At 40.1% G+C, this 15,357-nt stretch overlaps 1 protein-coding gene across 2 annotated transcripts in view; it reads right to left on the minus strand.

Moving 5' to 3' along the window:
- The window catches only part of Adamts3 (ADAM metallopeptidase with thrombospondin type 1 motif 3), a 220,030-nt gene that overhangs the window by 19,825 nt on the left and 184,848 nt on the right, over positions 1-15,357 (minus strand). For both annotated transcript variants that reach the window (XM_059275220.1, XM_059275221.1), the window contains exons 6-15: positions 13,196-13,279; positions 11,134-11,290; positions 10,360-10,465; positions 9,827-9,970; positions 9,162-9,294; positions 7,755-7,868; positions 5,303-5,448; positions 3,983-4,158; positions 2,752-2,885; positions 604-727 (exon numbers count right to left, since the gene is read on the minus strand). In XM_059275220.1, the coding sequence (XP_059131203.1) occupies positions 604-727; positions 2,752-2,885; positions 3,983-4,158; positions 5,303-5,448; positions 7,755-7,868; positions 9,162-9,294; positions 9,827-9,970; positions 10,360-10,465; positions 11,134-11,290; positions 13,196-13,279 (1,318 nt within the window). The remainder of the gene's footprint in view (positions 1-603; positions 728-2,751; positions 2,886-3,982; positions 4,159-5,302; positions 5,449-7,754; positions 7,869-9,161; positions 9,295-9,826; positions 9,971-10,359; positions 10,466-11,133; positions 11,291-13,195; positions 13,280-15,357) is intronic.

Consider the following 15,357-nt stretch of genomic DNA (forward strand, 5'->3'; position numbering starts at 1 on the left):
TCCCTTCCATATTTTGGAGCTTTGATATATGTTTAACTCAGGTTAAATAGTATAATGAGCACAATACGTCATGTATATGAGCATTTATACCTCAGATTAATTTTTTGTTGTCTCATTTTTTCTTCACATTTTTCATACAATTCATTTGTTTAAAAAAGCTGTTAAAGGTTACACTATATAAGGATGCTAGCTCCATAATAAGCATACGAAGATAAAATTGCTCACTCTTTAAATATAACTCTTTAACAATGTTATATCATTTTAAGTTTTATAACAGTTTACATTTCCAGACAATAAATTATGTGCCACATATATTCAAAATTAACCTTTAGTCCATTTGATTAAATTCAAAATAACATAGCATAGGTTTTTTTTCCCCTAAGCATCAAAATCAATACAGTATCCCTTATCTCAATTTAGTAGCTATTTTCTTCAGGAAGGCTGTGAAGTATGAATTCATAGTCTTTTTTATTTGAACTAATTTTTTTAAAACTATCTGTTAATTTCTGTGATACTATTGAAAAAAATCCTGAAATTCTAAAAGATGTTTCAAGATGACAAATCACATAAAAAGGTATTAGTCCACGAGAACACTCATCTTACCAAGTTTCCTGGGTGTTCTGGTAAATGTCCCCTTCACAGTTCGACAGTGGGAATTGTCCCCTCCACAGACCCCACACTTATCCTCAACCTTGTTGGAACCAATTTCTTTGTCGCAGCCCACTTTCTGGGGAGAGAAGATGTTAAACATGGCTAACTTTAATGTGCCAAGCAGCAAACAACATCCCACATGATGATGCACCCCTTGTTTAGTGATGGCATACAGCCAACAAGCTTGTGCCAGACTTTCACTCTAGTCATGATTTCTCAAGCCCCAGGTTTTTGAAGTACTAGTGTGATGTCAAATAACAAAATGAATCATAGTCTAGGCAATAAATGATAAATGCCTTTGTTCTAATGAAATATTTTCCCAGGATTATTTTCCCAACATTATTGTCCTATCCATCAGGCAAGATTTATAAGCAAAGAAGTAAGTTGATTCTGAGGAGAAAAATCTACAAATCAATAGCACAGTGCTCTCATATTCATAAAAGCACACAGTAATGTAGTGAGCGGCAAAAATAGTGTTATCTCTGAAAAGTAAGTTGGGATGCAAAATAAAGTTCCCCAAAGTACCAGAGACTCTCACAGGGGCTTGAAGGGATAGAATGAGAAGGCATTTTAGAATTGGAAAGTGTTCAAACAGTTACAAAATTTTACGTTGATGGTGATTTAGAGATCAAGATTTACATGTAGGTGAAAGCTGGCAGAAGGTGGGTATTACATGCTAGGAAGGACTGTGGCAGCTCCACATGGAACAAGCTGTGCAAGGCCCTGAAGATAGGCTGGGTTTACGTTTTTCCAGTCAATGGGTAACTACAGAAGGCTCTCCAGCCTGGAGAAGACCCTCAAGTAAATAACCATTGTGCTTACAAGTTGGATATGAAAATGGGTAGGGGAACAGACATACATTTAGTACTAAATCCTGCAGGGGTTAAAAATGATGAGAGTAACATTCCATCATTTATATCTGTTCTCAAGCAGGTCATGTTGGAAACTTAATCACCAATTCAAAAGTGTTGAGACACAGGGCCTACTAAAATGTAGGGAAGCCAGGGGCGGGCTTCCATCTGTCTCCTCTCAGGACTGGGAGGGCTGAAGCAGGAGGATCACAGCAAGTTTGGAACCAGCCTGGACTCTAGAGTGAGATGCTAGTTCAAAACAATGAGATGAAATAAACAAAAAGCTGCCCTGATTAGGTCATCATGAGGCCTTTGCTTTCATGAAAGAATTTTTCATGTCTTAGAATGGGATAGTTATCAAGAGAACGGAGGTGTCATAAAAGTGACCACTCCTTCCTCTGCTAACTTCCTAGTCTCTCTTCCCCTTCTAACTTCTAGCAGGGATGACTCAACGGGAAGATGCCAAATGGATACCATCATCACACCTTGGGCTTTCCAGCTCCAGAACCATAGACCAAAACACCTAAATTAATTTAGCATGAGCTTTGCTTTCTTTGGTTCTATAAATTACCCACTGTATGGTATTCTGTTAGAGTAACACAATAGCATACTTCAGTTTTGCTAAGTGAAAAGGAAACAGATGATGTTAGGAACAGTGGTCCAGTTAAAATGAATAATTCCACAGTAACAGTTGAATATGAACAAAAAATAAAGTGCATTAGAAAATGACTAAATGAGACAAGAAATTATTTTGTTCCCTACAACTTTGGCTCTCACATAAAATTCAGTATTTAAGTTTTGAATCATTTGGAAAATGTCTGTATTAATCATTTAAACAAACTTAGAATTAGACTTTTATTCAAAATAGTATTCAAAGCTAAAATGTAATACACATACATATATCATGGAGTTATTTTATAATGGGGATCAATGCCTCTCTTGGACATCACAGACTAACAAATAAAAAGCCCAGTTTCCGATATGGACTGCCTCTTTTTGAGGAGTCATTATAGACCTCTCCAAACATTGTAGGTTGTTGCCATTTCTCTTGGTTACCCTTCAGAACTTGATGGGAAGACCTTATTGCTGAAGACATCACATACATGAATCACAGAATACCTCAAAATCAAGCTGGTGCTGACCTAGAAGCTTCATCCATATATGCTAATCTCAAACATGCCTATGAGCGACAGTAAAGGTAGACTGCAGAGGACTGTGGGATGCTATGGAGGCAGCAGTCTGAACTCACCACACATTCTCCTCGCACACATATGCTGTATGGATCTTTGTAGGAGCATCGAGTTCCATCGTGTACCAGCTGCTTCATGTAGGCAACATCCCCAGTCTCTTTGGACTGGCAGTAAAGGTGGCATCTTTTCTTGGCTGCAATAAAAGGCAAGCTTATATTAGTTATTTTCATACAAAAGGATATTTGAACAGCAAGGTTTAAGATAAAACATTTCAATATGGCTGCCTGAAGAGCAAATGAAAAACTGTATTAATAAAATAAGGAGTAGATGAGAAGTGCGAATATGCCACCATGCATATTTGTTTTAATGTGGATGATGAATTATTTTATGTCATCTAAACTGGGCCATTGTTGAGATAATAAGGGGTTCTATTAATAGAGGAACATCAGTCAGGTGTAGACTGAGACTATCCCAGGCAGGTTATGGTGGCAAACCTTGGTGTCACCTACATTAGCTTTTTAGTAAGCTTTAAATCAAAGCCAATTTTACTTCAGTAACATTTTGAACACTGACCACTTTGGTCTTTGCTCTCCCCCTATCACCCAGCCAATATGTGTACCTTTGTAGGATCTACTTAATTGATAATCCGAGTGAGTCACTTCCTAAGGTAAATTAGAAAAGAATGCATTTATTCTAAAGTGTTCAACTTTGACCTATCCATGCTTACATTTCCTTTAGAACAGCACTCAATAGAATTCAGTGGTATACACACATTGATCAGTTTAACATATGATACGAGATTTCAGTTTGAGCCTATCTGACCAAGAATTTAATGGGAAGAAGTCAAACATTAGATGAAAATTTCCAAGAGTATTTTTAATAACAAGTTTAGAAAAGGCTACATAGTCTTTGTTTTAATAAATGGCCGTCTTGGTTTTGGGGTTTCTTTGTTTTGTTTTCATCTTGACTTAGCTGTAAATGGATGATTTTTCCCCCTGCTGTGGTTATTTCTTAGTTGAGGATTTCAGTTGAATGAGGTGATTCACTGTCATTTCCCATGGTGGTGGTGACAGGGCTGTTTGCCAGATACCATGTCTGTCACAATCCCCACCTCTCAGGAGAAAGGCATTCTTTAGCCTGACTCTTGGGGACCTGGAATGACTTGCTTCTGAAAGTACCCCTCTTCGTATGTTGCCACACTGGACTCAAGCATGCAAGGGCCTGGTGTCAGCAAAGCTTCAATGCTAAGTGACCATCCACGCAGCAGGAAAAAGAACAATATCTACTCACAGTCAGGATGTTCATGCGGCAGCCAGTGGTGTTTGGTATTCTGGTATTCAAAGTGGGAATTACGCTGTTGGCACTGCTGGGCCCTGAAGTCCTCAAAGTGCTTTTGGCATTCTTCTGTATTACAAAGCTGGTACTCAAAATTAACACCAGGGCAATCCTGACCACCATTGATGGGCCTAGGGAAAAGACATTTCAAAGGCTGTCTGGCTGTAGCCCAGCAGCTCAGGCTCACAGATGCAGTGCTGCTGGCCAACAGCCAGCACGTCTGAGCTGCCAGCACAGGCTGAATGATGCCGTACTCCCAACATCTAGAGTCTCTCTGAATGCACCCTTCTCTCTCTGCCAAGGGGTAAAGACCCCCAAACACAACCTAACGCAGTTTTCAAATGGCATGTTTCACTCATGACAGAAGTATATTCAGATGGAAAGCATGCACGTAACTCAAGAAAGTATTTTCTACCTTGTATAAAACATGCAGGTGCAATTCAAAGAAATGCTGAGCATATAGTCCCGTGTCTCTGCTTCCTCCTTGTCAAATGCAAAATGGAATGGTTTTCCAAACAAGGAAGTGGTAAGGATTCAATGGGGTGGCATATTTAAAGCTCTCAGAATAGTCCATGGCTTGTGGTGAACCTGTAACTCCTACTGTCACGCTTTTGAGTGTACTGTTACTTCTAACACTGGCATCCTCTCCTCTTGTGAAGGCAGTGGGTAGCCATCAGTAGTCTTTGTAAAAGTCACACTCAGAGCTATCCTTCTACCAAAACAGAGAAAAGGCTGCTCACAGGTTAAACCCCAGCTGAACAAGTTAGCCTGTCAAAGTTGAATAATTCCATTACTTTTTCTTGGCTCATATGAATTTTGTCTGATTGAATGAATGGATGTCTTTTCTTCTCAGAGTCCCTGCTGGTTGGCCACCATCTTTCTGTTTGACTACATGAAAGCAGCTGAACCTACCTTTTGGAATTTAGTTGAAGTTGTCTGTATTCCTTTTACTCAGTGACTGTTGCTTCTTTATGTACGCTTCACAACTTACAGGACACAGAGTCTCTCCTCTCTCTGCTCAACTCCCTAATAGTTCCAAACATTAAGTTCTCCAAAACATCTCTCCCCTTCATTTGAATGTCTCTTCTACATCACTGACTACTCTTCACTTTGGCAACATTAATCCAAAAGAGACTGTCTTATGAATGGTGAGCAATACTTTTTCATATCCTCTGTTTTGTAAGCAGGATGAAAGAAGGAAAAACACTCATAGCAGAACACAGAATCACTTTCTTCTCTATCAGAAAGCAACAGGAAGTTCAGGGTAATACTCACGTGGGATTATTGCACTGGCGTGTTCTAAATCGAACTCCAGTGCCACATGTCCTGGAACAGGAACCAAATTTGGTCCATGACCCCCAGTTGCCATCTTGTTTTTGTTGATTAGCATTCTTCCACATGCAATGCCCTTTATAGCACCACTTGGGAAAATGGAAAAAAAAAAAGATAATTATGAAAGTCATTGAAGGTATTGTTCAAGAAGCACGTATTTGAAGGTCTTCAACTTTTTATTCTCTCTCCAGTTAAATACTGATTTAAAGTAGCCATAGGCATTTGCTGCACAAAGGTATCCTATCAAAAGGATAACTTATATTTATAATTTTTAGAATAAAATTAAAGGGATAGGCAGCTGGGTGGCGCATACTTTTAATCCCAGCTCTGGGGAGGCAGAGCCAGGCTGATCTCTGTGAGTTCAAGACTAGCCTAGTCTACATCCAGGACAGGCACCAAAACTACACAGAGAAACCCTGTCTTGAAAAACAAAACAACAACAACAAAAAAAAGTGATAGATTTGGGGCTGGAGCAATGGCTCCCTGGTTAATAGCACTCACTGCTCTCTTGCAGAGGGTCTGAGTCATGTTCGAGCATCCACATTGGATAGCTCTCAACCATCTATAACTCCAAGTCCAGGAGATCAGATACCCTCTTCTGGCCTCTGTGGGTACCATGCGGACATTGGGCATCTACTCACATGTACATACATGTCATACACATACATTAATAAAAACAAATCTTTTTTTTAAGGGAAAATAACGTTTACTCAGGTAAGTTTTGAAATGACACAAGTGACTGCCCAGCAGACCCCATTCTCCCTCTGCTTCACTTCTCACTGCTTGGGTCACCCTAGAGTTTTTGGATGCTACCATGCCCCCTTTTAAAACAATGGCATGCAAATGTGTCTCAACTTAAAAAATAGTTAACTAAAGTTATGTAAAACTATATAAAATGTTAATTTATGAGTCTGAGAAATAAGTTTTTCTGATGAGTTTTTACCTTTTAGATAAGCGAAATCAAGATATATAAAATTTCATGAATTGTTTAGGGGCCAGCGTGTGTCCAAGAACTAAGTGTGGTTAATACAGCCATGATGCCACAGAGATTCTATGATAACACTGCCCAGCACTTAGCATGTAGGTATGCAAAAGGAATATATTATTTTCTTTCCAAAAATTTCAATTCCTTTTTTATAGACTGTAGACAAAAAGTTTAAAAAAACTTTATACATTTAAGTATAATATGATACAATTATATGTAGGGAAGTTGGATGTTAAAATCTACTGTACCATAACTTTTTAATAAACCAAATTAATTCTACTCATTATTGCTCTTAATTTTAGTTGAAAACTTACTAAATCTTCCAAAAGCAAAACACTGTGTAAAGGGTAGTTGTCATGGTGTCAGACAAAATGTAAGTGCTTGTAATGACAGGTTTTAATTAGTATGCATATTTCATATAAGAACAGTTCATGTATGTTTGAAATCAACCTTTTAAAAAGGTAAAAGTTGCATTAATCTTTTCTGTCAGCATTTGGTCCTATCTCCAATATATTATTTCTAGACTAGTCAAGGCTCCTCAACTTGCGTTCTTAGCATGCCTTTGTTTTGGGCTCTCTGCCCTTAAGAGAAGCACACCTTGGCATCCAGCCAGTTTCGAAGCATTCAGTCCCAACTACACAATCTGAGATTTAAAACCTTTGGGCATCTTTCCCCCAGGAGTGAGGCCAAATCTTCTGTATAAATTCATGTCTTTATTTCTGGGCAACTTTCACAAGGGATGCCATGCCAGCAAGTAAATCAGACACCACTAGCAGGGGCCAGAGATCTGCTGTCCCTACTGCCTTTCCTCTTGGCCACAGTTAGCCAAATGGTCTGGTCCTCCCAGTGTGCAAAGCTCCTAATGTCTGGGCCTGTGAAGGTGGCCTTATTTAGTAAGCGATTCTTTGCAAACATGATTAAGTTAAGGATTTCAAGTTTAGGAAATGATCCTGAGGTATCCATGTAGGCTCAAAACATCACAAAAAGACTCAATCCTTGCAAGAAAGGGGCAAAGGGAATACAGACACCCACTGTGTTAGAGTTCAGAGGAGTGTGGCCATGATGAGGGAGGAGGGTAGCCAGAAGCTGGGAGAGGGGAGGAAATCATTGCCACTCCACTCCTTGGAGGGAGCACAGCCCGGTCTACATGAAACTTCACCTCAGTATAACTGACTCATGCCCTCCACAGCTATGACAGAACAAACTTCTAGTGTTTTGAACCATCAACTTTGTGGCAATTTGTGGTAGCATCCACGGGAGGTAGTATCCTGTCTTAGAGCCTTACTAGAAGGAAATCACAGGCACTGTTCTCCATGAGACAAACAGCCCAGCAGTGAGCATCATTTGCTAGACTTGGAAAGGTTCCTGCACAGCACGCAATGAAGCCTAATCACAAGCAGACACACTCACCTTCCCAGGAGCGCATTCAGTCCCGTCGAGAGGGGGCCCCTTCTTAGTCTTACAGAAATATGGGTTATCGGGATGGCTGCACCACAGCTGTTTGCACGGGTCAAAAGTTCGGAACTGGAAGAAAAAGAAGCAAGCCATCAGAACTTTCAGAGAGTGGGACACTTGTCAACCATACTTTATACACACCTTCTTCATGTCATGTTTTTTTTTTTTTTTGGGGGGGGGTAATGCCATTTCAAGTTGATTGCCAAAGTGGTAACATGTCAAGAAATAAACACTGCCTTGGAGTGCTGAAGCATCAGTGACAGGTGTAATAGGCCTGCACTGTGCTAAGTACATTGATGATATCACATTTCATCCCCACGTAAACTGTAAGTGGTAAATACTATCATTATCCACACTTCAGACACAAGGAAACTAAGTCAGAGATGTCACATATGATACTCAAGTTCATGGATTGAGTGTCAGACCTGACCTACTCTGACATTCATATCATAGTGTCTAACTACTGGAAAGTAAAAACAAACTAAAACCACCCAAAGCAGAGATTCATTTCAGAGCCCAGGCTGGACCTGCCTACACTAAGTAGCTGAATCTGGCTTCAAACTCATGATCCTCCTGCCTCAGCCTCCTAAGTGCTGTGATTATAGGCGTGCACCACCACACACATACTTCACAGTCTTCCATTTGAGTTGATATATCAGGATAATCATTTTCTATAGCCACAGAGATATGGCCATAGAAAAAGCTCAATGTCATCTCTGAAGGGAAGAAACACCAGAGGAGGAGTCGGACACAACACTCTGAGCTGGAGCACCTCTGTTGGCCCCTCTAGCTCCCTATTTGCCAGCTGTGAAGAGATGGCATGAGTGGGTTCCGAACCTCTGCAATCTTGGCTTTTTCACCCTAGAAGTAAAAGCCTTACAATCCTTCTGCCCCTACTTCTGCACTGTCTGTGTGTATCTGCTCTGTGTATATATGTATACACACACACACACACACACACACACATACACACACACACACACACACACACACGTGTATATATCTGTAATGATAGCTTTTAATTTAAAAAGCTATGAACTTGAAAAAGTAAGGAGAGGTATTTGAGAGGCTTTGAAGGGTGAAAAGGGGAGGAGGCAATGATGTAATTATATTGTAATCTCAAAAACTAAAAGAATTAAAATAATGAAAGCCTATGATCTCCTTATCTCACCTCTTGTCTCTCATGAGGATTAGTTAAGGCTATATGCCTAAGGCATCTAGTTTAGCTCAGTCATCTGAGCAAATACAAGATAACTATAAATATTTTCATACTTGTACCAGTGAGTGTGCAGAGCCCACCTGAACGGAGCTGCACAAATAGATGTTCAGGTAAGACATGTAACTTGACAGCACATCACATACCGCAGTACACATTTTGTAGCCAACACCAAAATCAAAACGGCATTGCTCATCCATGGAATAATTGATTCCAGGAAGTTCTGGGAGTTTGGGCCAATCGTGTTCAAAGGGGTCGTCAAGGAGACAGTCATAGGAACTGCAGGGAGGAGAACATTAAGTACATTTAAATTCTCATCATTGAAATCAGGTCTTAAAGGGAACAAGACTCTTAGCTCCAATACTCTGGGGTTTTGTCAGGTCACAGGGCAGGTTCCCAGAAACATGGTGTTAAGGTTTTTGGTTTTATTTAATTCGTCTTTCATCTTTACTAATACTAGGAGAGTTAATCAAGCACAACTCCGGGATACAGGAATGCTGTGGTGTCACTACGTGAACCCATATGAACTGTGGCAGGGCAGGCCCTAACACCGGCATAGCAGGACTTCAGGGTATAGACAGGGTTAAAAGCAGGAACCATGCAAGCACCCTGTCTCCATCCTTAGCTCAAGTCTGACCATCAGTCACAAGGCGTCTACCCCAGGGAAACCCCATCCCAGCTAGAACTACGCTTGAGTTCAAGGCTCATGGCTTCTACCATCGTATGACGTTATAGAATCTTTTGGGTCAACACCTCTGATGTCATGTGTGTAGCCTATGCAGCAGGGCATGACATGCAGCGAGGCACATACTGGATGTATCTCTTCAGTTCCTGACCACTGCATCTGGACCAGTGGTAGCGATGGAAGGCGGCTTGTACCAGGGGCGCCATGACGCTCCCCATGGCGGTCTCATCCCCACACCTGTTCCCTTGCCCGTCATGCTCCATTCCCAACCTAGAACACAAAGGAGACTTCGTGGGTAATAATCACAGGACCACGGCTCAGACTTCCTTTCTTTTCTTGCAACACACGCTGGGAAAGACATATTTTTAAAAGTCAACATGGCTTCCTTGGAGACTCCACAGACCCTGAAATTGAGAGCAGTACCTAATGAAACGCTGTTCTCATTCTATAGCCATGAAAGGCATGGGATTGCGTGGCCAGACAGGCCACTCATTGAGTTTCAGCACATGACTCTTCACTGTTTTAAGCTCCTCGCTCTTGGCAAAGGCTGAGAACTCACACTGGCATGCATTGTTACTTCAAGTGTGAGCAACAGTGGAAAAGCAAAGAGAAAAAAAGAAAACTTTGTTTTTTCTATCTAGCTGTCAGCAGTAACTTACACATGGCCGGTTTCATGGGCTACTACGAAGGCAGACGAGAAACCATCTTCATGATTCAAGGTACAACTTCTCACTGGGTGGCACATGCCTGTGACTGGAGCGTATCCTGTAGACAATGACAATCACTTTTATTTCCATTTTAAATATAAAAACCTCATTATAATTAGTACTGGGTCTTTGCTTAGAAAAAAAAAAAAAAGCTGTGTTCCTGTAAACAGGAGCAACCTTGTTTCTCTATTATCAGTAAGGCGCATTCTCCTGGGAAAGAGGGAAGGGACTGCCTGGGACTACCATTCCATCTCAGCCTTGTCTTTCTGTTTTAGTAAATGGCCCTTCATATCTTGGCTCTAATGGAGAGAGCCAGAAATCATACCAATGTGGAAAAGAAAATCATCAGTCCTTCTCCACAGTCTACATCAGTGTTTACACGATAAATGTAAGCTGACTTTGGAAGAAAGATTGCTGGCAGGAGTCATTCCCATTCTGAACAGTGAGTGGAAATCACACTGCATGTTACAGCATCCCTACCATGCCCCAAACGTCCAATCATTATTTTAAAGGCAAGTATAATTTATTATTGAGTTTAAGTGGCATTTAACATTGTGGATTCTGCAGAAAGTCATTGGAAGAAACAGAGGGGAAAAATGTATGCTTGGCTCGTGGCTGGTGGGAAGTGGTGGGGAGATACGAACATCTGCACAACCTGCTCGACTTGGGATTTCTTTCGAAAACCCAGGCCCGTAATTTTTTTCTTCTACATAGCAACAGTAATACCTTGCATTCCAGCAGGCCCAAAGTCTTGCCTGGTTAAGAAAATGGCATGATCGTGGTGTTCAGCGTGGTTGGGATCAGGTTTTTGTTGTTGGCAAGCCCAGCGACACACATTCTCCAGACTCCTGGATGGGTTCCCCCTTTCTATGAGGCTGATAGACTAAAAGGAAAGAATATGGTGAACACGCGTTTTGTGATTTGGATTTGGGGATAATATTTCAACAAGGATTCAGAAATATTATTCTGGGAATCAACTTTGATTTAGAAATTCTAAAGCCCGTAAGGACCCCGTGAGGAGGTTCCATACCACCTGTGTGAAAGTCCATAGACACATGCATAACAATGTTTGAGTCAAGGTTTACCACTGTGAAGTGACTTAGTACTTACTAATCATTAGGAGGAGAATTTTAGAAGCCTAAAATATTTACTGATTCTGTTCAAATTTTAGATTTCACACATTAAAGACAAAAATACTGGGAAAGATTCTTACAAGAGACTTTTTCCAGAGATACAAAAGTCAAAGCTGTTAGCTAAGATTTTTATGTATTCTTTTGGTCCAGAAATAATCACATGCGGGAGGAAAATAAGTTCTTTCAAGATTTGGCAAAACTGGTCAAACTTTAGTGTACAGGGTACAGTCAAATTAAATTGGCTTCACCACGGGGAAAAATAGCATTTTAACCTCATGAAATGACAGGGTTTGGTCTCCTATCTGATAACTTCAGTGGGTTTATATGTGTTAAGTTCACACTGCAGTATGGAGTTTAAAAGTTGAGGGGTGAAAGAGCCCATCCTTTAAGAACACAGGGGTTTCTCCCTTCCATAATGTTTCTAACAGAAAGAGAAATTGAATTTGGAATCACAAATGAATTCCTAATTGGCTAAAGGGTCCAGCATTTTGTTGAATTTCAGCAAATGCTATTATCAGTGTTTACATTCTTAATAAACTTAACTTGGTCTGTTATATGCTATTCATACAGTATGCCAAACAAATGATTTAATAACCAACTGAAGGCTATTAAGACTTCCAGCTGGGATTGGCTTGCCTCTCTGTAGCAACACAGAGTATGTTAGGTTTTAAGAGAAGGTAAAGATCAGGGACAGCGTATCTGTTGATGAGGATATGAGGATGATAGATACATGAAGAAATGCAATCACATGGAGGCTTACGGTTTCCCACGCGCACAATCTCACTAGCATTTCCTAATCAGGGGGATTAACTATGGGAGGCATAGTTTTAAACATAAAAATTGCCAAGTTATTCAGGCTTCTCAAAGGAATTTGATTCTTTCCAAGGACACAGACACATCCAGTATCAATAGACACAGGTTTTTAATTCTATGGCAAGAATGGCTACTGTATACATTTTGATCCAACTTTCTGTTTTCAGAAGGATTAAAGCTTCCTTAACTGAAAAAAAAATATTCAGGGTGCCTCACTTTTAAATATATCCATTTGAAACATTGTTTTAAATAAATCAAACAAAAGATAATTCTCTTTTCTTCACTGGTGTATTCCAAGTGCTCTGAAAGTAACTGCCATATAAATGAATACTACACATAGACACAGTGAATGGATATACAGGTCATCAACCTGATGGTAACAGGCTAAGGAGATTTTCCTTTCTCTTAATGGCATCCACTCATGTTCACTTACTCATTCTCACACCTAAAATGTTGTTAACTAGGGGTCGGTTGTAGCTCAGTTGGTAGAGTGCTGGTCAAGTGTGCAAGAGATTCTTGGTTCAATCCCAGCAGTGTATATACTGGACATGTTAGTGCATGCCTAGAGTCCCAACACCTAGAAAGTAGAGTTAAGAGGATCAGGAGTTCAAGGCCATCTTTGACCTCATAGAAAGTTTGAGGCCAACCTGGACTATATAAAGATATGTCTCTAACAAAAAGTTGCTCTAATTTAGAGATCTCTTCCCATTTTAGAAGATTCTTCTCCCCAGCTTGTTATAACTGTGAGTTTATAGAAGATTGAGGGTAGTTTTGTAATTCAGTCTTCTACTGGTTAACTCAGTCTCTAATGTTCACAGGCCACACATTTTAAGATATTTTACCTTTGCGTAACCGAGCATAATCATTCGCACCAGGACCACATTTATATGCACTCCAAGGGACTCGTCATGGTAGATTTCATTTACCTGGAGACAAAGCAGACAGTTGCTATAATAAAGGCAATGCAGAGGATTTCAAAGGACATGTAACATTCAAGAGATCAGCCATGCCAGTCTGTCTGATTGGTCAATTTACATTGTTTTCAAATTTAGTTTAAACCGATCTCCAAAATGAAGTAATTTATCTTTTGTTTTGGAGCAATCCTTAGATACATGGATTACTGCACGCATGTGTGCAGGCTCACATTCTCACATGTCTACACATAACACAACACTCACTTAATGCAAATACAAGAACATGACTCTAGTGATTTTCTGCCCTCCTATAAGTGGCCACACCACACTGGAAGAAGAGAGACATCAGCAGGCATGTCCAGGTGACTGGCAAATGTACTATCTTAGTTGAGGAACTTCTGTGTAGAAGCCGTGGTGGTCTATCTGTGGGTCAGCAAGGAGATGGCTTTCCCACTGTCTCTCAGGATATAGCAGCCAGGGCAATGATTGTTTAGGATTATTGTAGGATAGATGTCCTTCAGAATATACAGCATCAAGGTGACAGTATAAGTACATATCAGAGATGTCAGTCCTGGATTCATCTCTGACAAGCTCAATTGATTGTCATCTCATTATTTCATTTTGAAAGTTAGGCTAGAATTTCTCCAAGTGATTTTGTGTACTTTAGTAGTACAGCTATTGGAATGAAAGCAATATTAGGTCAACTCTGTTTTATGCAGAGGAGGAAGATGAAGCCTGTAGACCATAAGCAACATGCTAATCCACACAGTGTGTTCCTGGCAGACAGGAATCTAAAGTGCACTGTAATTTTATCTTCTGATTAAGCTACTGCAAAGTGGGTGTAAAGAAAGTCTGTCCAACTTGGTGAACTCGAGCAGGAATGCCAAAGGCAGAGTTACCCGGCTGGATTCTAGTTACTAGCTATTCCCCAGAACAAGGGCCCAAACTTGTAACAGAAACTAAAAGAGGGATGAAAGCTAACCACAATTGCACTTGAGATCCAGGAGGCTTGGACGGCAGGAACAGCCAATCTACAAAAGCTGCAGGAAAATGTAAAATGCTATAGAAGAAAGGTCTGGAAATACAGAAAACTCAATCAACACAGAATGAAACTCACCCACCAGGAATCTCTGACTTGCCACATTAACCAAGAAATAGGTCAAGAAATCTCTATTTAGATGTTTCAAGATTCTAGCATGACTGGAACAACTTCAACATTGTAGACCTTAAGTAAAGACTGATAGATGGCATGCTACATAGTCAAATTGTCCATAGCATTTACAAAGCTACCAAAGATGGATGTGAAACGTCAGTCTAAGCTAGAACATGCTAAATAAGACAGAGCATAATCTAATGAGAAAAGTTTTATGGCCCTTTTAAGTGGAAAAATGCACGTATATATTCATGTATTTGTAAACATATATATGTACACGTGTATATGCATAGATTAGAAAGATCCAGCTAGACAGCTGTAGAAGATAAGGTAAAATGAAGAAAAAAACAGCAATGAACCCTTGCATTGCCCAGCAGGTGACTCATGGCCAGGTTGCCTCACTCTAGGCTAAAGGACACCCAACGTATTAAACTCAGTGTGTATTGACATGTAAGAGAAGTGGTCAATAAACACAATAGTATTTAAGAAAGAACAGAGAGCAAAGAGCCCAGTAAATGTGTCTTATAAAGAATGACTGGGGAAGATGTAGTGATTAAAGACACCAGACATTAATTGTCCCAGATCATCATGGTTCAATCCCTTGATGCCTAGCAATTCTTCATTTCTCTAAGCTTCAATCAAACGAGGAACATAAAAAATACTATCTCATAGTCTTGTGCAAAGAATTAAAGCTTTAACTCATTCTGGCAAATTGCTCAGACTTAGGACCCAAAATGAGGGAAGGGCCATTTGTGGGAAGAAAAATCCATAAAGGCTTAAAAGCTGTGATAGTGAAGAAATAATAAATGTGTGCACCACACCTACAGAAAATAAAACTAAAAGCACTCATTTCTACCAAAAGGGTCATTGCCAATCCAACATACAGAAAGTTGAATGCTAGACAAAAGCAATAATATGTATGGCCTATTTTGTCACG

Source organism: Peromyscus eremicus, chromosome 10 (assembly GCF_949786415.1).
Source record: "Peromyscus eremicus chromosome 10, PerEre_H2_v1, whole genome shotgun sequence".
Classification (NCBI taxonomy): Eukaryota; Metazoa; Chordata; class Mammalia; order Rodentia; family Cricetidae; genus Peromyscus; species Peromyscus eremicus.